Source organism: Drosophila subpulchrella, chromosome 3L, assembly GCF_014743375.2.
Source record: "Drosophila subpulchrella strain 33 F10 #4 breed RU33 chromosome 3L, RU_Dsub_v1.1 Primary Assembly, whole genome shotgun sequence".
NCBI classification, from domain to species: domain Eukaryota; kingdom Metazoa; phylum Arthropoda; class Insecta; order Diptera; family Drosophilidae; genus Drosophila; species Drosophila subpulchrella.
In genome coordinates this window covers 19291835-19308138 of record NC_050612.1, presented here as the reverse complement: position 1 = coordinate 19308138, position 16304 = coordinate 19291835, and the positions used below count along the sequence as shown (strand labels likewise).

The following is a 16304-nucleotide window of genomic DNA, read 5'->3' as shown; positions in this document are numbered from 1 at the left end:
AAGGCCACTTCTAATGCAAACACACATTTACGATGGACATTCTCGTTTGTGCAGGCTAGCGTAGTAGTTAAAAAAGCATGCGATTGAGAAAAATAATCAACTTTAGCTTTTGCCATACCATACCAATTTCCGAAGCTTCTTGGGTATTACCTGCGATTCTAACATATCGGCCATTGAACTTGACAAAGTGTATGCACGGCGCCAAAAAAGCTCGCAAATAGTATCGGATCTAACCCGTTCTAATGGTATAACTAGCACCCCTCCGACCAACGATCGGTTTTGGCTGGGTGCATTTCGGATCGAGCTTTTTTCCCGAGGCCCGCCAATTTGTGGAAGATAGGAGGCAGAGCTTTTGATGGTTAAGGTTTAGCTTTCATTGGCATTGAAAGCAAGCTGTGGAGAGGAGGTCGTTGAACCGACACAATTTCGAAAGAAACGTTGCCCAACTGCCCGAGAGACCCAAAACATTATAGTTTTCGCTTTCTGATACCCACTCATCGGGAGGTATGATAGTTTTTGGACCAACTTCCGTTTTTCATAAGACAAGTTAATCAAAAATGTTATATTGAAAGGTGTTTTACTTAATACCTTCAAATTTTCAATACAAATGACGTACGGAACTGTTAACTTTAGCATAATTTTTGATAGTTTAGACTTCCCTGTAAAAATTGTATCTCAATAAAGGAGCTATATTTTAAAGTCACATTATTCCGCATATATATTTTCTTTAATAACAATAAAATAGTTGCTTGTGTCGAAACACTCTTTCTCCTTGGGAGGCTTATCAAATTTTAAAGTTTTGGAAAAAATTTAAAAGAGTAATTAAATGCCATTCCTTAAATCTAGCAGTTATAAAAAGGATCACTTACTTCACAAAAGTTTTGCGAAGAAGTATGTCTAAAATCGGGGACCAAATATATGAGCTCTCTTTTAAGTATAAAAAGGAAGCAAAATGGAGCTGAAAAAATAGTTAATGAAGTTAAATGAAATCTGACTATTAAAGAAATATATTAGGTTAAAAAAACAGAGTAAGTATAAGGAAATGGTTATTTTGGTCCCCACAAATAAATAGTTCTTCTAATACATTATTACTATAACTATTTATAATACGCTTGCCAACTACAATTAAATAAAGACGACAGCATTAAGATTTCTAAAATTTAAATTACGCAAGATTGATTTCAAACGTATTAAGTAGTTATTCCATTATTTAAAAGAAACACTCGCAATTAGACGGGCTACAGACTCATCTATCAAAACAAGTTGAACCAGTTATGATAGATGATTGCATTCGTTTCTCAATTAAAAACGCCCAAAGGGAGCTCGGAACTGAAAAAAAAACACTGAGAAAGTTTTGCTATGTTCGGTATTATTCCATATTTTTCTCTTAATTCGTATATTAAAGTAATAAAATAATGTGTTGAATGGTAACTAAAGAAGTCCATGTTAAGTGGAAAAGTCTTAGGTATTTACATAGGTCTAGCTTAGTTCTAAACAGCGAGCCCCCTTTGTATGATACAAAAACTAAACGCTTTAGGGGTAAGGGGCTCAAGTCCATCAAGCTAAATACATAGTTACTGTAGCTCCGCGGAGTCGGCAGTGTTTGAATTTGAGTTCTCCTCGGACTTCTTTGATGAAGGGGAGTCGGATAGATTGGGCGACAGGTCGCGCAGCTTTACAACATTCCCCACGGACACCAGATTGGCCGCCTCAGCCACCGAGTAGCCGATGTCCGGCGGAGTGCCTTCCGGATAGCCCAGATAGTAGTCCGCAATGCGACCTGCCTCGCGCAATCCACTCAAATAGGCTCCATGCACAGTGGCCGGATAATTCCGTATCGTATGCTCGCCGGCAAAAAAGAGACGTGGCAATCCTTCCGCATCCTTACTGGACGGCGGAATAACAGGCGCCGCCAACAGATCATAGTCACTGCCCGAAGAACCCACGGAGACGTAGCTGTAGGAGCCACGTGCCCAGGGATCGCTGCGCCAGCGCGTGACCACCGTCTCCTTGGGCTGTGGAACGGAGGTGTTGCCGAAAATGTTTTTGAGCACTGACATGCAGCGCCCTATAATGATGTCGTCGGTGACGCTCTCCACAATATTGGCTGCCATTCCGGCGACCAGGGCAAGGAGCACCGGAGACGAGCTAATGCTCCAGAACAGAAACATTTCTCCTGCAAGGAAAGAAAGAAATAATTGTATGAAATAATAAGTGGTCCGCGCTTTAATTAACAAACTTGAAATTAGATTTATTAATTCAAAAATTAATCAAACGTTCTAAAATCCAACATTTCCACTACAGTTTTCTTTTGCCGATGATTAAAAAAAACCAATGCCAAGATGCAAACACCTTACCTCTACTGGATGTTGTGCTGCCCACGTGTCCGAAGAGATTCGCGTTGGGATCCCAAAATATGCGGTCGAAGCAGAGCACAACCTTGTTGAGATTCCCGAACCCAAGTCTTCTGATAGCCTGCTGCTTCCAGTCCGGCAACGGCGGATCGAACTTGACCGTGTTGCTCTGCTGCGACTCCTCGTGGGCCACTGCCACTTTCAGAACGCCCAGGGTGAGTGTGCAGACGGCCAGATCCGCTTTGTACGTCATCTGTGAATTGGAGGTCTTCAAGTTTTCGGCCACTACTTCTACGCCGTTGGTGCCGTACTTTATTTCCTTGACGGCGCTATTCACGCGAATGTCTAGGTTTTCAGTGAGAGCTACAGGCACACATGAATAACCATTCCGCACAGTAGTGTGGTGGCCAATGAACTCGAAATCGTCGTCCTGGTCCCAGTGCTTCAGGGACAGGTTGTTCAGTCGGGTGGCGTTGGCGAACTCCAGATTGGCAAAGTGCCAGTCCAGAATAAGGCGGTCGCGGGAAGAGAGGTACACGTCGCTGCAAATAAAGAGATAAAGATAAGTACACACATACATAACAAAAGTACTTTTTAATGCTTACCTAGGTCGGTTTTGCTCCAGTTCGTGAAGCTTGGCTTCCATTTGCTTATCCTCTGCATGAAGCTCGTTGAACACCTTGATAGTTTCCTCCATCTTCAGCTGAATGTTTCGTATGGAGAACTCCTGCCGTCCGTAATTCTGATCGCTCTCCACTCCCTTGGGTTTTCGCTGCTTGACCATCGCGTGGTGCTCACTCCTTAGCGTAGCGATGCTCTGTTTGATGGTCTTCAGGCGACGCCGGTGCTCGATGATCTTCGTCTGGGCGGTTATTATCTCCTGCATGTGCTGCGCTCGCTTGTGCATGACCTGCATCTCCTGCATACTGATAATCCACTCGAGTGCATCGCCTAGCGAAACCGGACAATTGCCGGCGTAGTTAAAGTCAAGGCGGTGGGACAGGTAGCTCGCCGACTCCAGTAGCCGGTTAAATTCTCTCTCTATCACATCATCCTTCTCCTTGGGTACGGGTTTGCCATCTGGGCCGTAGAGTGGACATGTCTGCTGAATGGGCACCAGATCCATGCCAATCTGCTTGCTCAGGATGGTCATTGGATTGCCGTAGACGCCGGTCACCACCATGGCTCCCAGATCCGCGATGTAGCTGTTCTTCCGGAATGTCGCTATGCGGCCGCCTACTCGATCCCGCGCCTCCAAAACGATTACATCCATGCCGAACTGCTGCAACTGGTGGGCCACAGCCAAGCCAGAGATTCCTGCCCCGATCACAATGACTTTGCCGAGCTTTTTGGTGGGTATAGGTCGCAGTCGCTTGAAGATGCCAAAGTTGATGAAGCCATGGCGCTCCAGGAACGAGTGCACCCGCCTCACCAAACTGGGTTCGCTGTCGAAGGGCGGCGGCAGGTTCTTCAGGGCGTTCTCGAAGCTCAGCTGGAGTTTCGGATTATCCACCCACATGTGGAGCAGGCTGTTGCGGATATTGAGGAACACACGATGGCCCAGAATGCCCGACCGACTGATGTCCGGGAAGCAGGCCTCCTCGTTGGGCGTCATCTTGTTGAAGGGCAGGCGGGACTGAAAGACGGCACCCTCTTGGCCGGACAAAACGGTGGGCGTGCCCACATCCTTAGAGTCTCCGTTCTGCGAGGGTCTCGGATTTCCGGCACTGGGACCGGAAACGGAAGTGGCATTAGCCTCCGATTTCCGGGCTTGATTTTGGCTTTGGCTACGTCGCTCCGTCTGCTGGTTGTTTGATCCCAGGGATCCCGATCCTGACTTATCGTTGGAGGTGGATTCTACACTTCCACTTGGCCTGTTGCTATAGTCCACTTTGGGTCGATTGCGCCTACTGGTGCGCCGTTCATCGCTGGTGGCTGGCGCATCATTTGAGTCCTCGTCCGGCTGCTTCTGTTTCTGGGCAGGATTCGGGGCAACTGGCGGGGGCGGCGGAGGAGCATTCCTCTTCGGCGAGGGCTCACCATCGGAATCGTCGCTAATCAGGGTCACATACTCAATGGGCTCGGTCATTTTGGAGCTACTTCCTCCGGTTTGGGTGGGCTTCATCACCGGTAAATGGAGCTCCGAAACAGTGACACCGATAAGTAAGCCCTACAAAAATGGAAAGCCCCTTGAAATTTGGTTGAAAATTGTACACTTACTTTGCAAACTTACGGTTACGAATCACGGATTCTTCAGCACATAAAACCGGAATACTGTTGCATTCTATTTTTTCAATATTAAGTGATTTTATTATCACACGTTTTGCCGATCGGTCTGCGGATATACTTTTTTTGGTCGCAACTCCCTCCTAGCCTGATTTCAACGAAGTTAACTATACTCGGTTGCTGTTCTAGCTGCTCCAAGCGTTGCTTTGCATTTTACGTTAGCTCACAGATCGATTTTTCGACATTCAAAAGTGCAAATTGAAATGTAAAAAATTGTTTATATGGTTTTGGCGGTGTGGCAGCCGCGCAATGCCGCCAACATACCTCCACCGGCGCAGGAAATTCAAACTGCAGCATCTGGTCACACTGCCCGCGCTTTCCCTTTTTAAGGTTTTTAAACTTTCTTTATGATCTTAAGTGGCCCTTTAACATTTGGAAACTGTATTAAGATGACTTTTTAAAAACTTGGTTTAAGTTCAACCACATCTTTGACCTGGAAGACCCAGAAGTTTGGACATTAACCACCCTGCGGTCATACTAATAGATAACCGCTACATCCGACTTGAAACGGTTCATAGACTGAATCGGTAAACTTTTATTTTGAATGTAACGGACTTTGAAAAAAACATTGCTAGACTTCTGAATTAATGAATTCAAATGTGACAGAAATATCCTTAAAGAAATAAGGCAAACGGCAAGACCACACCCTCCTTGTTAAGGCAACTTTATTATATTCGAGTTAAGATGGTAATTCTATGTAGTTAAAAATATGTTGTTATTCACCAATACCATTGCCATCTTCATGAAACTTGTTCGACACCTCTACTGCTCAACAGAAAGATACGATTTAATTGAATCGTTTCTACATTTAGAAATAACTTCATTATTGCGACAATGTTGTTTAGCTGCAGAAGTAGATTACGAAAAACCTTTGTTAGTCTATTCAATAGCTATAGTGTACGTTAACTTGACACAGATACTTGAAACAGAGGTAGTTTAAAAGATTAATTTGAGTGTTGTACTTGGTAATATAATATGTTTATTTTGGATTCTCATTCACATTCTCATCGTAGATCAAAGTTTAAGATAATGGCGACTTTGGAGAGGAGATTCCCCAATGGCCTTCCGAAAGGTCCTGTAAAACCAAGAAGTACATTGGGAGACTAAGATATCTCGGGAAACTACACTCAAACAATGTCCAATGATTTTCTTAACCTTATGAAATTCAACAAAAACACACTTCTTTGGTTTTTGCGCTTTATAATAATGAAGACAGCATTAAATCAATAATCTCAATCGCGGCCATCGCAGCACTTATCGTAGATAATCGTGCTGGAGCAGGCCTCGATCCTCTCGTCGAAGAAGTGATCGAAGTGGCAGATCTCCTCCTCCACCTCCTTGTTGTCCACACAGCGGATGAAGTTGTGGCAGTCGTTGCTGCTGCTGGTGACCAGCATAGTGCCACGTCCATCGCACCTGTTATGGGTGCAGACCACCGAGGTGGCCACTGCACAGATCTTCAGTTCGTCGTCGAAGAAATAGCCCTCGGGGCACTGCTGCCACAGGGGATCCAGATCGGCGACGGGGTCGAGGGCCCTGCAGACGAAATAGCCACGGCAGGTGGCCTTATCGGATTTAAATTCCATCGTCTTGCTGATCGAGCAGATGTCTTTCTTCGGATGAGCCGTGCACTCCACCTTGCTGGGCTCCACACAGCTGCCGCTCTCCACATCGAAGTACGTCTTGGAACATGCTTTGGCCACATGATTTCCGGTCTTATCACATTCGTAATAGTAGCTGCAGTCGTCCTCCTTCCGGAATTTCGTATTATCCGCCACCAGCTCACAAATGTTATTCACATCCACGCAATGCGAATCCGTTCCATAGAGACACGACTGGGAGCTCTCCTCGAAGTGCTGACCCGACGGGCAGATACCCTGCAGCGGAGCCCCATTCGCGCAGTAGAAGTACGAGTGGCACTCGGTCGGATCGGACACCCACTGACCATCCAATCCTTCGCAGCGATTGCCACAGTACTTGTTGCTCCCGGCCAGCGTGGCCACACATGCATTCTTGTTGGGATCAAAGAACTGGCCGGAGGGACAGGATAAGAGGGTGCCCTCGCCATCGAAGCACTGGATGTACTGGTCGCAGGTGCCAGGTTTTCGGATTAGGGTGCCGTTCTTGAACAGCCGGCACAGCTCCTCGTAGTCCCCAAGACTAGCTGAAGAAGCCGAAGAAGTCATCAAAAGAAGGCCGCCGAAAAGCACTCCAAAAAGTCTGGGATCTGAAAAAATAGTAAACAATACTTCGTTAGAGAGATAAATAAATGTTGTATTCTGATATCCCCAGTTGTGATATGTATCAAAACTCAAGGAATACAGTTAAATTCATTTAACTATCATCGGTTTGATCTCAGGAACCCAATAAAAACTCAATATTCCTTTAAGTCAAGAAATTATTAAAATGGTTTCACACTAGGAATTGTTTTACTTTTGCTAAGATAATTCTTCTATGACACTGAACTATCTTAAGTTATTAAAAAAACAACAGAATGCACTAAAAAACTTCGAAGTCCTTTTTTAATTTAATTTCCATCTAGGTTCCCACTAAGTTCTTTAAATCTCTTTTCAAAAATTAAACCAAAAATATATATATTTCAATTCCTTTCAAAATCGGAGGTAATATTTTAGCAGTGTATGGATTGGTTGATAAAACTCACTCAGCATGGCTGATTGTTGGGGAATTTTGTTTAATTTGCAGAAGAACAGATCGAGCAGCTTGCTGTGGCCTCGGGAACTAATTGCTCCCGACTAAATGGAGTTTCGTGAATGGAAAAAGTTTATATTAACTGGCAATCACTGCCACTGCTTTTTACTGATACCGCTTTTTATTGCCCCTAATATAAACGAATCTTATCGAAAGTACTGCGAAAGTACGTAAGCCCCTTGAGTACCTGGTAGTTTGTGATTTAAATCTGAACATCTGTGTGAATATTTCTTAAAGACTCGTCCACCAAAACTGAATCTTGGCGTATATGCAGAGTAATTAAAACTGAAAATAAAAGTGAGACTTGGTAATTAGCTTGTCAAGTATTTGGTAATTGAAAATAGCCAACTTATTGGCTGTTAATTAGTTAAACTATAAATATAGTAGTCGTATCAGCAGTCACAATTTATTGTTTGGGCTACCATCGTAAATATGACAAAATGATAATCATGCGGTGGCTTTTAATTGTTTTTGGGAAAATCAGAGCCTTTGACAACATTGATTGTGACTCTTAAATAAGACGCCGATATTATTTATGGTTTCGTTGATGAGAGTGAGGCATTTTACTCACACCACCTGAACGCAAAGTTTCCATGATGATGTTATTCTTAAAAAATGTATTTTTTGGATTAACCATAAAAAGGTGTTATTTCTATACAAACTAACATTTATTCTTTTTGTCAAGTCGTTGAAATATTTATTTTTTTTTAAGGCCACAGTAGCTATAGCTGCAATAAAAAAGCATAGGTTATAGGTCATTTCTCAATTGCCTTTTAACCTTTTAACCAAAAAGTCAAGATCTGGCAAATCACCCTCGCCATATAGCATCGGTTGCTGATCCTCCAATTTTGATAACCAACAAAACGTATAGCCTACTCATTGAAAGAACTATTTTTAAAATAAAATTAAAGACATGTTTTAACGGACTAGTAATCCTAAATATAACCACATCACACGATGGTTGAGCTTTATTGAAGGTATTTATTTAGTACATGCAGTGTAGGATTTAATATTCGGGACGCAACCACCCAGCTCCTCGTCGAAGAAGTAGTTGCCGCATGACTTCTCGGCACTGGCGACTCCACCGGAGCAGTAATAGTAGTTCCGACAACCCACAGTGGTACTGAGGACAAAATCGACAGTACGGCCATCGCAACGATCGTTAGTGCACTTCACCAATGTGGGGCTAATGCACATCTGGCTGGACTCATCGAAGAACTTGTCCTGGGGACACTGGTTCCAGATGGGATTCTGGTCCGGAGAGCCATCCGCCTGCTTGGCACAGTAGAAATAACCACGACAGGTGGCTCCATCCGGTACGAACTTGTCTTCCGTGGGCTTGCTGGCCTTGCCGCACATATTTGCATTTGGATGGGCATCGCAATTGACCAGGGCCTTGGCCACACAGGTACCCGAGCTGGCCTGATAATATTGATTCGTGCAGGTCTTATCCGACAGTTTACCCTTCTCACACACGTGATATTTATCGCATCCTTGCAGATTGTCGAAATTCACGGAGTTTGCCACTATGTTGCAGTACTCAAAGGTGCTGGTGGTGCAGGCCGATTCGTATTGATAGGTGCAAGTTTCGGTGGTGGCATTGAAGTGAGTGTTCTCTGGGCATTTGCCATACATGGCTATCTCCTTTTCCGAGCAGTAGTAGTATCCATAGCAGGATTTTGGATCGGCCAGGAAATGGTTGGCCACGCCCTCGCAGGAAATCGAACAACTGGACGTGGAAGACAGGGACTTCACACATTTGCCCACATCCTTGTCGAAAAACGGGGTGTCTCCCGAGCAGCTACTGTAGTGACTCACAAAATCGATGCATGTTATCGATCGGCTGCAGGAATCGGGATCTCGGATCACAGTGTTATTGGAGAACAATCGGCAGATGTCCTCATCCCTGGCATTCACCAATTCGCAGGCTTGTAGTACCAGCAGCACCAGTGCCACGCCCACGAAACAAATCGGTTCTGTAATCGATTCTAGGTTAGTTCAATGTTCCGAATCGAAAGTACAAAATATACCCACTTTCCATCGCAGCTCAACTTTCGACGAACTAATAACTCTTACTGAATTCGCCCCTCGGCGGACGATTACTTTTATGGCCATCTATATCGGAGGATCAGTAGCTATCCGTAGCATTTATTTTTGTTGGAGAGATAAGAGGATTTGTTTTTGCTACGGGGTATTTAAAAGGTATTACGCAGATTTTTTTAATACATTTATATGTTTATCTATTTATTAAATAAATTTTCCTATTATTAAGGTTTGAGTAACATAAAATATAATATTCATATTAACCTTAAACAAAATTTTGGAATTCAAATCAACCTAATATTTTACTAAAAACTGCGTTTTGTACTTGTAATTTCAAAAGACTATTTTTTTTCTTTTGGTCCTTTTAATATTATTGTTTTTGACTAATTAGTAGGTGAATTTAGGTCGGTAAAAGTGCCTTTTCAATTAAAAAATTTTGAGATTGGCAATTGCTAACCGATAAATCATTTAGGAAGCAGATTAGATTAGTTAGAGCCAAGAAATACAATAAAAAATGGAGTAGCATGATCAGCTGGTTTTATTCATAAATTTATAAGGAGCTTATAAAGATTTGTAACACCACACCTTCTTCGATTTGAGCAAATATGAATCGCTAATTTGATAATTTCAAATCGATTGGCAAAAAACCCCTTTTAATAGCATATTTATGGGCGGCTTTTGGTGATGTAAAGAGTTTGCTTTTAGGCGAAATATTAAAATAACACGGATATAAAACCATTAAACTTAACTTAATAGAGTTATTACTTTAAAATATCTTATCGATAATTTTCCATAGGTGTCAAGGACAGCGTTATTGCATTTTGATAAAATCATAAATAACAAGAGAAGGAAACTATATTTTCTTAAATAACAAGGAGATGGAAATGTGACACAACATCAATACATAAAATTATCATTTAAATATTCGTGTAGAATCTGGACAGAAAATGAAGTGTTTTAGCTAAGTTATTTATAGCAGGTGATTAAATTAAAAACGTGTTAGCCGTTAATTTTTCATCGGAAACTGATTAGTTCAAGTGAAAACGAAACACATCCCAAGGATCGCAGTCAGATTCAAATTGAGATATCTAGCTAACGTCGTGTTGCCGAAATGAATTCCAAGATACCAGGGAAACACCAGTGAGTGATCAATAAGAGCCGTGACATTCCTCCGTCTTCGCGACGTACTTTGAAATTAAAAAACAATTATAGACAAAGGGGGTTCGCAATCAGCAGCTGATAATCCGAAAACCGCCCGGGCTGTCATGTCAAATAAAAAATAAAATATCTCAAGCTATACATATAAACACGAAAAAGTCCGCTGACCAAGTTTCGATTGGGACTTATAAGTCAGTCCATTTCGCCGCGGTCCGCTAGTTTTACTTTCGACGTCCAACGCTGTCGAGCCGGGAGCTAAACCAAAAATTAAGGATGAAAGGTGCGTGGTTTACCCCAGACCTTAGAATTTTATCTAGTTTTACCTTCGATACGGGCTTATCTGGCTGACAATTTTTTAATTACCCACTCTGTCGCGCCGCGAATGGGCCAACTATAAAAACGCAGAGGCTGCTATTGATTGGGTTAGTAACGAAATCGGAACGTTCGCCTCAGTCGTCTGCCAAGCGAATTAGTCCAAATTACATTACCATTCCAAGATGGGAGGTACGTTGGCCCTAGAAACGGATATACCACTCGGTGTTTTTGGTGTAAAAATTAAAACATTTTTGTTTTCAGTTTAAATTTTGTAAATTTCGTTAAAAAAAATATAAATCATTATTGTAGATGGCTCGAAGATATAATTTCTATAATTTAAATTTTTATACCCGTTACTCGTAGAGTAAAAGGGTATACTAGATTCGTCGGAAAGTATGTAACAGGCAGAAGGAAGCGTTTCCGACCCCATAAAGTATATATATTCTTGATCAGGATCACTAGCCGAGTCGATCTAGCCATGTCCGTCTGTCCGTCTGTCCGTCTGTCCGTCTGTCCGTCTGTCCGTCTGTCCGTCTGTCCGTCTGTCCGGATGAACGCTGAGATCTCGGAAACTATGAGAGCTAGGCTATTGAGATTTGGCGAGCAGATTCCTGAGCTTCTTACGCAGCGCAAGTTTGTTTCAGTAGAGTGCCACGCCCATTCTAACGCCCACAAACCGCCCAAAACTGTGGCTCCTACAGTTTTGATGTTAGATAGAAAATTTTAACTGAAATGTATTAGTCTTGTCCATACCTATCGATTGACCCAAAAAAAATTTTTCTACGCCCACTCTAACGCCCACAAACCTCCCAAGAAAAAAAGCTATGACGTCAGAGCCAGACAGTGCGAAATGTTTTTACGCGTGTATGTGTGTGTATGTAAATAGTTGCCGGCCGAACTTAGCGGCAAAGAGAAAAGCACTGCCGGCGCTCAGAGAGAGCAAAGTGCGCGGCTAACTTATTCTATTGAACAATGAATTTGTCACGCCTACCCTAACGCACACAACGCTTAAATCTGTCTTCCGCCGGTAGGTGGCGCATTTAAATCTCGCTTTGCTGCTTGCATATCTCCATTTCCCTTTGGTCGCTTAAGCTGAGTAACGGGTATCTGATAGTCGAGGTACTCGACTATAGCGTTCTCCCTTGTTATATTTCAAATTGTGACATTTTCTGGAGTTTTCTTATATTTTTTTATTTATATATATAAACCAAACCCATTGGACTTCAATAAGGTATTTAACTAAATGATTTGATAAATTAGGTTACTTTGCAGAAATGTTAATCACTTTGTTCTTATCTGAAAATGGGTATATATAGTTTTGTAAGATTTTTTTTGCGTAAAAAGAATTTTAAAAATATTTCAAAAATGGAATCTATTAATTATTTTATCGATTGAACTGCTTTGCTTTCTCCACCAAAAAGCTTTCAACGCAAGGATCTGTGTCCTGGCGGCCTGCCTTCTGATGGCCTCGCAGGCCAGCGGCTACACGATGGAGCAGATGTGTGCCCAGTGGTCGGGCGAGGGATACGTAGGCAATCCGAGCAACTGCCGCGCCTGGGGATACTGCAGGGCGCAGCAGCTGGTGTCATGGAATACCTGCGACGACGACCTGATCTTCAACCCGCAGACGGGAAAATGTTCCGATCCCTCGACGACGATATGCACCACCAGTGCTAATCGAACTTGCACAGCGGCCGCCTCGCCCATGTATGTGGCCGATCCGCTCAACTGCACCCAGTATTGCTACTGTGACGGCAAGGGAGGACTCTCCTACGGCAACTGCGGCAAGGGTGGTGTCTACCAGGCCAGCACCAAGTCCTGTGTGTGGGGACCTGCCTGCCCGCAGGACACCATCTGCCGGTTCATGTTGTCGAACATCTTTGTCGGCGATCCGGAGAACTGCGGTTCCTACTATAACTGCGTGAATGGCTATGGAACCTCCGCCAAATGCGCCGATGGTCTGTACTATAATGTTGTGAACGGCCTGTGCCAGTCGACCAATCCCTGCACCAGCAGCGATAACACCAATGGAAACACCGGCCAGTTTACGGTTGGGTATAAAAATGCAGATATATGCAATATTACAAACTTTGAAGATGCAGAGGATGTCTTTTTGGGCAATAACACTACGGCAGAGACCTATAAGTACGTCTCTGACTTTACCACCTGCTATGGGTTCTACTTTTGTTCAGCAGAAAATGCCACTGGTGTTTGGAACCAATGTCCCACCGGTACCCAATTCAATCCCAAAGCGGCCAAGTGCGTTTCGCCGGCCTCCTATGCCTGTCCCTACAACCGATGTGGCAACGTAGAGAGCACCTTCATGGCCGCATTGAACACCACCTGCCAGAGCTACACCATCTGCTCCAGCGGATTGACCGGAACTTGCCCCACCACCTCGCGGTACTACGACGAAGTCAACAATATTTGCACCACAACTAAGCCCGATTACACCATTTGCGGATCGACCTAAGTTTGGGCCGAAATACCTTATTCAACATCCAGTTATATAAAATAACAAAATTCCCTTCAGTGTCTTGAACTCTACCCCTGGGAAAAGTATTCAAAATAAATAAATAAAAAAAATCCTCGACATCGACCTTTCGATTTCGTTTGAAATACATTAGTTGAAAAGGGGTTTCAAAAAACTATTGAAAGTTATAATAAAGGGCTTAGAAATAAAAAAAACCTTTTTGTTTTAATAATTTGCATAATGTTTATAGTAAAAATTCTAAGATTTTAAGCTAAACCAAGTTTTAAAATTTATTATTTCATTTCAAGACTTGTATGCGTTTTTTAATTGGTTGGTTAGTTTGGGGTATGGAAATTGATTGTTAAGAATTTTTCAAGACTAAATCTGATATTTTTCTAAGATGCAGCCATAAGTTATATTAATCATTTTTCTGTATATTATGTATGAAGACCATACAAATTTTTTTGGTAAAACAAACATCAATTTCTATTTGAACTACATTACTTATAATGTACATTTTATTTAGCTCTGCATACAGTTATCAACATGGGTAATGAATACCAAGGAAAAGTACGTTTTAAAGATAAAGACTAATGCTCTAATACATATGACAGCACAAGATTACAATTATTTTTTCTTGGAAGTTTCTGGAAAATATCGTTGTTTGACGTCAGCCTTTAGATATTATTTTGATTTTAATACTTGAATGACTAGATAATTTAAAGGGACGTGTGGAATTCTCGATAAACTTCGGAAACGTCAACTTATTGTTATTTTTTCTTATAAACAAATTAAACAAATTAGATAAAAAATGTTCATACAAAGAAACTTGTTTTAAGCACAAATCATGTTGAATATTTAAATATTTGGTGTGAAAGTTGATGAAAATGTTCCGAGATGCGATGGATGATAACCAATTAGGGAGTTTTATCGCAACATTGCTCAGCGATTCGTCGATGTTCGAGAACTGTCAATGGCATTGATGGGGATCTGATCGTGACACATGCAATTTCCCTATCAATGGGGGGCCGTTGATCGGAGTGATATTGATACCGAAACCACCAGAATTCTGCTCTTCTGCGAACGAGACAATTCCGATGTTATTGCCGTGTAATTTACATGCGGCCCCGCTATCGTACATCAAAATTGAGATAGCATGTGCATTTTGGAAATTGTTTTTCGCCGAACAAAACCGAGCAGAATGATCTTTGCATATTTAAGAGCGGCAGCTTCCGAAGGTGTAGTATCATTTGTGTTGTGATTGCCGCCACCGGGAGATCGCAAAGGAAAGTTCCAGTTACCGGGATAAAAGTTAACCAAAGGATATACACCATGAGCAGAGGTATTTAAATAAAAATGGTGTATTTTAGTACGCATTAAACAAAGATCGCGAATGTTAGAAACGTCAGTATTAGATTGCTTATAAACGATAATAATTTCTAGGTAGAGCCTAATTTTTGAAACAAGGAATATATAAAATCGTATGATTTTTAATATAAGTATTATGTATAACAACAAGATATCATTATGATTGGATATTATGGGTGTTTTATATTTAATGTTTTTGGTTTTGACATAGTTATACAAAAATCTTTTGATATATACAATCCTTTCGATCCTGACAGAGTATTCCTTTCATTTCGAATCCTTGCAGCTAGCGGTATCCTGTCGCTGCTGTTTGTGGCCAGCGCCTTGGGCGGCGTGATCGAGGACTTTGAGTACCTGTCGGTGGACGATATGTGCGAGCTGTTGCCGCAGGACACGAGCTTCCTGCACCCGAACACCTGCGACAACTGGGTGCGCTGTGCCACCAACTACAGCGTCCTGGAGCAGGGCGGCTGTGCGGCAGGACTCTACTACAACAAGGAGCTGGGTCGCTGCATCCTGGCCTCGAGTGCCGTCTGTCCGTATGCTGGTGGTGTTATCGAGAAGCCAAAGAACTTGTGCGCCAACGAAACGGATGGCGCCTTCATCGTGGATCCCAGCAGCAGCAACTGTCGCGGCTACATCCTCTGCAGAGCCAACAATCAGATCCAGGCCAACTGCCCCAACGAGCTGATCTTCCATCCCGTATCCCGTTCCTGTGTGTACCAGACGCAGTACAAGTGTCCCGCCAGCCAGACGACGAAGTCGAGTCCCGCCTGCCGTTCGCTGGCCAACAACACCCGCCTGGCCGATCCCATCCACTGTGACCAGTACTACGAGTGCGTCAGCGAGGTACTGCACAGCCGATCCTGCCCCGTGCAGACGGCCTACGATGCGGATCTCGGCTACTGCGTGGATGTGGCCGAGGTGTCCTGCTATGAGACGGCTGCCCTGCCGGAGCCGGAGAACACCTTCTGCCTGGACAATGCCACCGGATCCGCTCGCGTGGGCTACTTTGCCGACGATGCTTCCTGCTCGCACTACTACATCTGCGGCCAACCCGTTGCCGGAAAGCACGACACAGAGCCCAAGCACCTGAGCTGTCCCCTGGGCCAGTACTTCGACTTCGAGAAGCTCTCGTGCCGCGACAGGCTCAACGTGCGCTGCCAGCTGGACAGGTGCGTGGGCACCAACCTGACCTACGTGAACGTCGCCGGCGACTGCCAGAGCTACGGACGCTGCTCCGGCGGAGTGACCATCAGCCTGGGACACTGCCCCACCGGCTACTACTTCGACGAGCGCAACCAGGGATGCACCCAAACCAACTACCACTACATCGCCTGCTCCGTCTAGGATGTCCAGGTGTCAATAGCACTTCCAATTTAAATCTGTAATAAAACGATCCAATTCATGGTGGAGGTCAAATGCATTCTACGAAAGGAATTACTATACTTCTTGGCGGGCTAATATTTTTCCCTAAATTAAGATCCTATACTCTAAAAAACGATCAATTTAAGACTACACCCTTATATTCAAAATAAATGTTTGTGATCGTTTTGAACACCCGAAACCAAGAAGTTTTTAAAATTCGATTCCATATT

The 16304-nt window shown here is 43.3% G+C and overlaps 5 protein-coding genes across 5 annotated transcripts; 2 read left to right on the top strand and 3 right to left on the bottom strand.

Annotated features, from left to right (window-relative positions):
• Positions 1-632: 632 nt before the first annotated feature.
• LOC119554350 (possible lysine-specific histone demethylase 1) lies at positions 633-5044 on the bottom strand. Its single transcript, XM_037865216.1, has 4 exons — positions 4588-5044; positions 2960-4524; positions 2358-2896; positions 633-2176 (listed from the first exon to the last, which is right to left on the bottom strand). Exons 2-4 carry the CDS (start codon positions 4477-4479, stop codon positions 1575-1577), a joined length of 2661 nt encoding a protein of 886 aa, XP_037721144.1. The 5' UTR covers positions 4480-4524; positions 4588-5044; the 3' UTR covers positions 633-1574.
• Positions 5045-5872: 828 nt separating this feature from the next.
• Positions 5873-7944, bottom strand: LOC119555511 (peritrophin-44). Its single transcript, XM_037866931.1, has 2 exons — positions 7921-7944; positions 5873-6919 (listed from the first exon to the last, which is right to left on the bottom strand). The coding sequence occupies exons 1-2, from the start codon at positions 7942-7944 to the stop codon at positions 5873-5875; spliced, it is 1071 nt and encodes a 356-aa protein (XP_037722859.1).
• A 386-nt stretch (positions 7945-8330) lies between these two features.
• Positions 8331-9390, bottom strand: LOC119555510 (peritrophin-44). The gene is made up of 2 exons (XM_037866930.1): positions 9384-9390; positions 8331-9325 (listed from the first exon to the last, which is right to left on the bottom strand). The coding sequence occupies exons 1-2, from the start codon at positions 9388-9390 to the stop codon at positions 8331-8333; spliced, it is 1002 nt and encodes a 333-aa protein (XP_037722858.1).
• Positions 9391-11047: 1657 nt separating this feature from the next.
• LOC119554379 (peritrophin-44) lies at positions 11048-13486 on the top strand. Its single transcript, XM_037865260.1, has 2 exons — positions 11048-11087; positions 12287-13486. Exons 1-2 carry the CDS (start codon positions 11048-11050, stop codon positions 13336-13338), a joined length of 1092 nt encoding a protein of 363 aa, XP_037721188.1. The 3' UTR covers positions 13339-13486.
• A 1114-nt stretch (positions 13487-14600) lies between these two features.
• Positions 14601-16056, top strand: LOC119554286 (peritrophin-44). The gene is made up of 2 exons (XM_037865143.1): positions 14601-14680; positions 14993-16056. Exons 1-2 carry the CDS (start codon positions 14671-14673, stop codon positions 16054-16056), a joined length of 1074 nt encoding a protein of 357 aa, XP_037721071.1. The 5' UTR covers positions 14601-14670.
• Positions 16057-16304: the final 248 nt, after the last annotated feature.

Coding starts and splice junctions, on each gene's coding strand:
- LOC119554350 (XM_037865216.1), bottom strand. CDS start 4,479: ATGAAGCCCACCCAAACCGGAGGAAGTAGCTCCAAAATGACCGAGCCC. Junction 2,897..2,959: donor CTGGAGCAAAACCGACCTAG/GTAAGCATTAAA, acceptor CTTTATTTGCAG/CGACGTGTACCTCTCTTCCC. Junction 2,177..2,357: donor CAGCACAACATCCAGTAGAG/GTAAGGTGTTTG, acceptor CTTTCCTTGCAG/GAGAAATGTTTCTGTTCTGG.
- LOC119555511 (XM_037866931.1), bottom strand. CDS start 7,944: ATGGAAACTTTGCGTTCAGGTGGT. Junction 6,920..7,920: donor AAACTTTGCGTTCAGGTGGT/GTGAGTAAAATG, acceptor TGGGGATATCAG/AATACAACATTTATTTATCT.
- LOC119554379 (XM_037865260.1), top strand. CDS start 11,048: ATGGGAGGTACGTTGGCCCTAGAAACGGATATACCACTCG. Junction 11,088..12,286: donor AGAAACGGATATACCACTCG/GTGTTTTTGGTG, acceptor TCCACCAAAAAG/CTTTCAACGCAAGGATCTGT.